This window comes from Peromyscus californicus, unplaced genomic scaffold (genome assembly GCF_007827085.1).
Source record: "Peromyscus californicus insignis strain IS unplaced genomic scaffold, ASM782708v3 Scaffold_9__1_contigs__length_137607984, whole genome shotgun sequence".
NCBI lineage: Eukaryota > Metazoa > Chordata > Mammalia > Rodentia > Cricetidae > Peromyscus > Peromyscus californicus.
The window spans coordinates 82,858,151-82,866,923 of NW_026294617.1; the positions used below are offsets into that span (position 1 = coordinate 82,858,151).

At 53.3% G+C, this 8,773-nt stretch overlaps 1 protein-coding gene across 1 annotated transcript; it reads left to right on the forward strand.

Annotated features, from left to right (window-relative positions):
- Nucleotides 1-1,754: 1,754 nt before the first annotated feature.
- On the forward strand, nt 1,755-6,684 carry Ppm1j (protein phosphatase, Mg2+/Mn2+ dependent 1J). The gene is made up of 10 exons (XM_052730753.1): nt 1,755-2,081; nt 3,325-3,439; nt 3,809-4,096; nt 4,328-4,440; nt 4,717-4,801; nt 5,310-5,428; nt 5,638-5,701; nt 5,847-5,954; nt 6,076-6,227; nt 6,377-6,684. Exons 1-10 carry the CDS (start codon nt 1,759-1,761, stop codon nt 6,522-6,524), a joined length of 1,515 nt encoding a protein of 504 aa, XP_052586713.1. The 5' UTR covers nt 1,755-1,758; the 3' UTR covers nt 6,525-6,684.
- Nucleotides 6,685-8,773: the final 2,089 nt, after the last annotated feature.

The window sequence follows — 8,773 nt, forward strand, 5'->3', positions numbered from 1 at the left end:
CCAGAAACACTGAATAATAAAGCCAAAGTTACTCTTTTTTCTCCAGTCTTTGGCTTCCTGCTGACATTATGCCATTTATCAGACAGTTGACTTCAGTTTTCTCAAACAGGAAGAAAATGCCCATAGTGACAGTATGCTCTTTGTCCCTGGATGCCTTTGCTGATGTTCTTGAGTCTGAATTTTTACCAGTCCACCCCAACTCCATCCCGGTGACTTCATTTTTTCCTTCCGTCATCTTCCCCCGAAAAGCTCGGGCATAATTACGGCAAGTCTGGGTACTTTGTTTGAATGACCACTGTGGAATTTTTATTTAGAAGTGGTCAAGAAAGCCACCCCTTCTGGGAGGCACAGGCTATCCCAGGGTATGATCAGGAATCACCAACTGGGTCCCTACACGTAGAATTCCAGCTATGAACAGGGAGTCTGTGGTTCCCTCAAGGGCCTTGACTTCTGTTGAACTGTATGTTGGGGGATGAACTGTATGATGGGAACTACTCTCTAATCCCAAGTATAAGGACAAAACTCTTTCCGAGTCAGGACAGTAATCCTCTCCTATAGAAGGCAGAGAAACAGCCCACCTGTGCCGAGTCCAGCCCCAGGTTTCTAACAGTGGGCTTTCCTGAAGCCCAAACAAGCTTTAAGAGTGGCCTTTGCCTCCCCCTGGCGGTAGCCAGAGAACTTGCTCAGCATCCCCGTTCTGCTTGAAGCATCTGAGGATGGGAATTTAGGATTCCCACTCCTTTCAACGTCTCTCTTCCTAATCCAGAGAAACCAGCGTCAGAAATAGTTTCTGCCAGGCGTACGGCTCTGGAAGTGGCTGCGTGACTCTTGGGCAGGTCTAGTAAAATAACAGGAGACTGTCCGCTCCGGCCTCATCTGTAAAATGGGTGTAACCCACCTTGAGGTATCGGTGTAGTGACCTAATGAACAGAACGTGCTTTGTAGAGGGCCTAGTGGGCAGCAAGTTCTCAGTAATCGTAGTTATTTATTATGCCGTTAGCCTTACTGACTGGCCAGCAGAAGTCTAAATATGGAGGAACGGTTCTGAGAAAGTGGGGTGGGAGTGACAATCGTTCTCTAGAATGTGAAGGTGACCTTTAGACAGACTAGTGCCTTCAGGAGCCCAAGATTTTGCCCCAGGACCCCGATCCGGGGAGGTCAGCTGCTGGGCTTGATTAGCACAGCAGCCCGCACCAGCGCTCTCCCCCCCCCCCCCCCCGCTCTGTCTCTGTCTCTCTTCCTCCCTCCCTCCCTCCCTCCCCTCCCCTCTCTCCTCTCTCTCTCTCTCTCTCTCTCTCTCTCGATTCAGCAGCTCCAGCCTGAGGTGTTGTCACACCAAGTGCTTCACACCCAAGTGGATGTTTCGCTCTGAAGTCATCAGCTCCATAGCTCCCTATGCTGTGCGGGCCACCCCGAACGGAACGCAATAGGCTGCCTCGCCCACCCCCCACCCCCACCCCCGTCACAATGGGTAAATTCTAACGGATTAAGTCTAGTGGATGTCTAACCTACAGAACGACTGAAATGTTTCCTTCTCTCCGCTTCCTCCCCACAACAGACCCTTCCCCTGTGACACACTGGCGGAACGACGTCGGGATGCCGATAAGAGGCGGGGAGCTGGTGGGGCAGTTCCCGCAAGGCTTAGAGAGCCTGGGGAAGTTTGGCCTGGATCGAGAGAGGGCACCGCCCACTTGAAGCCCTAGGGGCGGGGCCTCTCCGGGGGCGGGGCCACGGCCGAGGGCGGGGCAGGGAGGCAGCATGCTAAACCGGGTGCGCTCTGCTGTGGCGCACCTGGTGAGCTCGGGTGGCACTCCGTCCCAGCGCCCTAAGTCCCCCGATCTGCCCAACGCGACCTCGACGCCTCCTGCCGCCTCAGAAACGCCTAAGAGCCCCCCGGCGAGGCCTGGGAGCGTGGTCGGGTTGCCCCAGAAGACCACCGAGACTCGGGCGAGCTTCTCCAGACCCACCTTTCTTCAGCTGAGCCCCGGGGGGCTGCGACGCGCCGACGACCACGCAGGCAGGGCCGTGCAAAGCCCCCCGGACACCGGTCGCCGCCTGCCCTGGAGCACAGGCTATGCCGAGTGAGCACCCCCGGGGCTCCCAGCTGAGGATGGGACTCCCACCCTCCCAGGAGACGCATCCCGGCCGCTGGGATGCGTCCCCCCGGTACGAGGTTCCGGGGACCTTCCCAGGAGCTTGCACCCTTCCAGCCCTCTCTCGGACGGGGTGCAGCCTCAATAGCCTTCTTCGGGACCTTGCCCACCCTTGCCCTCGCCGGCTCAGGACAGTCCCCTCCTAAGGAGAGCGCAAGGCGCACCAAGGATGAGTTGGCCAGTTCACAGTCGCTGGCCGCGGTTCACAGGCTAAGGGAAGGGAGGTTCGAAAAGGAGCAGTTCCTTTTCCCAGGGAGATCACGGGTGGAAAGACTCGCTCACCCGCTTCCTGGCCCCAGCGCCCCAGTTCCCTGTCCTTCTTACCGGTCCCCTCCCCCTCCACACCCAGAAATAGCCCGCGACAACAGAAGGCCGCGGGCTTCCCGGGGCGGGGGAGGGGTCTGCCGGCGGCGCGCGATGGTTCCCTTTGGACGCGGGTCTGCAGACAGACAGGTGCTGGTAGGGCAAGGAAATAGACCCCTTGGTTCACACGGCCCGAGCGGCAGCGTGCTCCCAGAACCTTTATATTTTTAACGCATCTTCGGGGAAACCCGAGCCAAGCCACCAGGGACCTGGGGGCACTGAGGTTGTGGAGGGAGGTGGTGGGTGGCCCCTCACCCTCACCGCCTCACTTTGCTTGCCACATGGGAGGAGTTTATAGCTAAGAGACTCTTGCCCGGTCCAGGTGAGCCTACGTTTCCTCTTACCCAACTTGGGCTGGAGCACTTCCTTACTGCAAGAGAGATCGGAACTTTCACTGGGTGGTTTTACGGTGAGGGTGGATGTGCCTGTGAATCACTGGCAGTGGTGGTTGAGACTGGAGGTGGGAATGTAAAATTTTGACTGGTAGGGAAGTAAAACTTACTACTGCTCCTGTCTGGCCACACCTCCAGCACCACCTGGTAGAAAGCCTCCTTGGTCCAAGGATGAAGGAACTGAGGCAGGGGGTTACTATTGCGGTCCTTTCTATGAGGCGATGCATTCTGCCACCCAGACGGGACTTCTTGCTGGCCCTGCCTTCTCCTCTTCCCTCTGGCTTGAAGCCCAGGCAGCTGTGACCTTTTTCAGCTTGGCCAGCAGGCAGGAGAGGATGTGTGTGTGTGTCTAAGGTGGGGTTATTCCAGGACCTAGTCTGGTGTCTAACCTGATGTGGGACACTCTGGCCTGGCAGGGTCATCAATGCTGGCAAGAGCAGGCATAATGAGGACCAGGCTTGCTGTGAAGTCGTGTATGTGGAAAGCCGAAGGAGTGGTACAGGGACCTCCAGGGAGCCTACCCAGAAGCAGGTAATATCCCCTTTCCTAGCCTCCAAAGGGTGACACCCCTCCCCAGGGATTTCAGAAGTGAGGATGTTCTACTTCTACCACAGAAGCCCTAATGGCTTCAATTAGACCAGTTCCACTACGGATGTTCACTATTCCATTTAAAATATAACTGCTCATGTATTTATGGATGATTTAACTAATCATCGGTGCTGATCTTTGGATCCTTCATAGTTCGAATTTGGCTCTTCTTTCTCTTGACACAGTAGGCTGTGCATGAATAAGTGGATAAATCTAATTTGCCTTACTATCACACTCAGATCTCCTATTCGATGTTTCTATGGATGCCCGGCACCCTCCTCCCCAACTGACTTCCAACTTCCCCTTCATCAGGGACTCTGCTTCTACTACTGGGGCCTGTTTGATGGGCATGCCGGTGGTGGGGCAGCTGAAATGGCTTCGCGGCTCCTGCATCGCCACATCCGGGAGCAGCTAAAGGATCTAGTAGAAATACTTCAGGACCCCTTGCCACCTCCCCTCTGCCTCCCATCCACTCCGGGAACCCCAGGTTTCTCTGATCCCTCACACCTGGTCAGCCCTCAGTCTTGCTGGTCTCCACAGAAGGAAGTAACCCACGAGAGTCTGGTAGTAGGGGCCATCGAGAATGCCTTCCAGCTCATGGTGAGTGGGTGGCCTGTGCCAACAGTGTGCTACGTAGTCGCTCTAGTCAACACTGTGTGGTGGGAGTCAGTGGATGGATGGCCCCCAGAATCCACACCACCTCTGAGAGAACTTGGTCCCGTTACCCTCTGTGGTCCTCTCTTCCACTCGGGCCTGCAGAGGCACGTAGTAGGGCAGGTGACTGTGAATCGGAAGTTTTTCTGTTCCCTTTGACCCTTCCTCACCTGGCAGGATGAGCAGATGGCTCGGGAGCGGCGTGGCCACCAAGTGGAGGGGGGCTGCTGTGCACTGGTTGTGGTGTACCTGCTAGGCAAGATGTATGTGGCCAATGCGGGTGACAGCAGGTGAGTGGGGAGAGGGCTTTGAAAGTGGCCATGTGAGGGGCCACACTCTCCAGGATGATGGGAAAGCGGAGATGAGGTGGTGTTGGGTCAAGTACAAAAGACTGGAGGGATAGGATGGGGGGTTGGGGGGTAGGGGGCAGGGACAGCTACAAGGAAGGAAAGATAGGACCTGAGGGAGGATCATCAGGTTCATTATGGGGAGGGCCTGTTCCTTCTGGAATTCTCCATGAAGGGGCCTGAGAGAGCCAGATCCAAGCCTTGTCTGTCTCTGGGCAGGGCCATCATTATCCGGAATGGTGAAATCATTCCAATGTCCCGGGAGTTCACACCAGAGACCGAACGCCAGCGTCTTCAGCTGCTTGTAAGTAGGGGCCAAACTCACTGCTACCCTAGTCTTTTCTCTTACACCTCTCCCTACCGAAAGCTTCCTGCTGAGAACTTCCGGGAAGATGCTGAGTGGACTGTGGAGTGCTGGCTGAGCTGGAGAGGCGGCGCAGCCGGACTGCCATTGTGGTCCCTGTAGAGGAAGGAAGTAGAGTCAGAGGTGGTGAATGAGAACAACAAAGGCCCCAGCAAGGACATTATCTTAGCGCATCCTCATGTTTGCCCTCTATCCGGATTGCCTGGGGCTGAACCCTGCTTTGTGTACTTTGCTAATTGTGTGACCTCTGACAAGTCCCTTATTCAATGGCTCATGCCTCACAGGCCTTTGTGAGGGGCGAATGAGTCAATTCATGTTAACATGAGGGGAGTGTGTAGTCTGCAGTAAACTTTATTTAAGGATCTACTAGAATTTAACAGCTGTTTGTTGTATCTGGGTGTGATGTGAGTGTCTGCCCTCTCTCCTGTCTGGCCCCTCCCAACCTCAGGGCTTCCTGAAACCGGAACTGCTGGGCAGTGAGTTCACCCACCTTGAGTTCCCTCGAAGAGTTCAGCCCAAGGAGCTGGGGCAGAGGATGCTGTACAGGGACCAGAATATGACTGGCTGGTAACACTTCCCTCAGAGCTGGGGCCGTTCCCATGGCAATGCAACCAGTCCTTCACCAGCAGCAAGGTGGAAGCTGCAGGGTGGGTCAGGCTGGGAGTTGGGGGCTATGGCCATTCCCTGGAAGGCCTTGTGTGGAGGAGGTGTGGCGGTGTGCTGTACGTAGGGGACAGGGGCTTTGAGTGATGCCTCCTCTACTCCTCCCTCCCCAGGGCCTACAAAAAGATTGAGCTGGAGGATCTCAGGTTTCCTCTGGTCTGTGGGGAGGGCAAAAAGGTAAACCCTGTGAGAGAGGCAAGAAGACCTACCACAGTTTGTCCAGGGAGGTGGAGGTGTCACCGAAGAGTAGGTGCGGGAGGGTTCTATGGTCTCAGTGAGTCTGAGAGAGGAACTAAATAGCTTTCCTTCTCATTTCCCTCAGGCCCGGGTAATGGCCACCATTGGGGTGACCCGAGGCTTGGGAGACCACAATCTTAAGGTCTGTAGTTCCACTCTGCCCATCAAGCCTTTCCTCTCCTGCTTCCCCGAGGTGAGTGAGCACACCTTTCCTTCAGGCTGGCTTTTACCCAGGGCCCTTTTTTTTTAAATCTCCAACCTCCCTGTCTAGCAACCCTCACACCTCAGTCCTCTTTCCTCTCTCTCCCTCCCAGGTACGAGTGTATGACCTGACACAGTATGAGCATTGTCCAGATGATGTGCTAGTCCTGGGAACAGATGGCTTGTGGGATGTGACCAGTGACTGTGAGGTAGCCGCCACTGTGGACAAGGTGCTGTCAGCCCATGAGCCCAATGATCCCAGCAGGTAGGGGGTTGCCTGGCGAGGTGTTGGGGGGCAGCACTGGTGAAGGAAGGGGCAAAGGGGAAGAAAGCCTGGAGACCCACATTTGGGCCTGTATATCCATCTTCTCATATATGTGTCGGTACATGAATGTGCACATGTGCTCCTGGCAGGTATACAGCTCTGGCCCAAGCTCTGGTCCTAGGGGCCCGGGGCATCCCCCGGGACCGTGGCTGGCGTCTCCCCAACAACAAGCTGGGTTCCGGGGATGACATCTCGGTCTTCGTCATCCCCCTGGGAGGGCCAGGCAGTTACTCCTGATGAGCCCAGCCCCATCCCTCTCACTGCCATCTAAGCCTCTCCATACTTACCCTTCTCCCGGTCCAAATACTGAAGTTGTGTCCCTGACTCTTGAGTGGCCATTTAATTGACAAAGGGATGCCCACTAGATCCAGAATTGCAGCAACTGACAAATAAAACAGATGGATAAAGAAAGGTATGTGTCATTATTTGCCTTGAACGGAACCTGAAAAGTGGGCAATGGAAAGAACATCAGAATATTCCTAAAAATGTGGCTTCCCCTGATTCTTCTGCTGCCCCCTTTGCCCACTCCATGTACTTGCCATGAGTGGCCCCATCTGCCTCATCCATCTGTGGCAGCTCCAAGTCTGTGTGTCTAGCCCAAACCTTTGCTGAGCTTTGAGACCCACGCATCTCAGTCATCTCCCAACCATTTCCTCCATAGTACTCTGGTGCTTCTGCTCAATACACCTGGAACTGAATTCACAATTTCCCCCATAAATAATTCTGCTTCATCCTTTTAGTGGGCACCATCATGGCTGCTCAAGTTAGTAATCCAGCAGTTGGTCCCACCTGGCTTATGTATCTTCATTACAATTCTCAACTACTTTAATCATTCAGGCCATGTGAATGTTTCAGGAAATCAGCTGCCTAGATGATGGTATATGCAGTGTAGCCCAGCTGTGTCCTAGGCTGTACCGTCTCAGTTTGTGTAAGTCTACTTAATGCTATTCACACAATAATGAAATTCCCTAGCAGCACATTCTCTTAACATCTCTAATACATATATATGACTCTGCTGTTGACTACTTTAAAATGTTTTCCTATTTGCCTTTTTCTTTGCCTCCCTCGTCACATTAGCTCCTTATTGCACTGACTTCCTAACCTCAGTGGCTCCTCACTGTGCCTAGGACAGAACTAAAGCTAAAGTCCTGAGCATATAAGGACCGTTTCTTTCTCCAGCCTCACTATCCTCCTCTATGGGCTTGTCAGAGCTCCAACTTATTTTAAATCTCACACTACCATTTCTTGACGATTCACCTGTCCTCCAGGACTGAGATCCCACAGCCCCTGTATGCTGCTAAGGCGGTTACCTCCAGGATTATAACTGCCCACACAAAGGAGGAACCAATGGAGAGTAGCTATGAAGAGCAGGGACTCTTAAGTCCGACTGTTTTGACCCAACACTACTGTAACTTCTGTGATCCTCCATGTCTCAGTAAAATGTCGATAACACTACTGCCTCATAAGAACTAGAGGGAGTTAGTGTGGGCAGGGTGAGCAAGGTTCATGTAAGTGTTAGCTCTGTTAGGTTGTCTATGTTCTTCATTTAGACCGTTAGTTATTTGAAGGCAGAAACTCATGGTCGATATATAGCATTCAGTTCACAGTCAACCAACACTTCCTGAGTGAATTCAGAGGCCTGGGGGCCAAACTGCCTTTCAACACCTCAGTTGCCTGATTTACCAAATGTGTGGTTTGGGCTTCAGATCCTGAGCAAGTGTCTGTGTCTGTGTTCGCCTGTGTTTGAGACAGCTTGGCTCCCTCAGGAGTGCTGGGATTGCAGGCATGAGCCTCAAGCCCAGCTGTACTCACAGTAGACTCCACATGACTTCGAACACGCGTTTATTTGGCAAGTCTTTGTTGAAAGCTGGTTAGATGGTTCAGAGGGCAGGTTGGAGGAGGAGCATGGGAGCAGGCAGCTGGCACCTTCCTAGAATCCCTGTAAATTACAGGCCTGACTGTAAACTTGATTTTTTTGTTTGTTTTGTTTTGTTTTTTTGAGACAGGGTTTCTCCATGTAGTTTTGGTGCCTGTCCTGGACTCGCTCTGTAAACCAGTCTGGCCTCGAACTCACAGAGATCCGCCTGCCTCTGCCTCCTGAGTGCTGGGATGAAAGGCATGCGCCACCGCTGCCGCCCGGCTTGATCGATTTTTTTTTTTAAAAAAAGATTTATTTATTATGTATACAGTGTTCTGTCTGCGTGCATGCCCACAGGCCAGAAGAGGGCGCCAGATCTCATTCTAGATGGTTGTGAAACCACCATGTGGTTGCTGAGAATTGAACTTAGGACCTCTGGAAGAGTAAGCAGTCAGTTCTCTTAACCTCTGAGGCAGATTGATTGATTTTTGAGACAGGGTCTCATGCAGCCAAGGTTGGTCTGAAACTAACTCATAGAGATCCACCTGCCTCTGCTCCCTGTGTATCATCATGGCCCACCTCACTATAAATTCTTGCTGCCACAAATCGTTTGCCAAACCACTTCCCT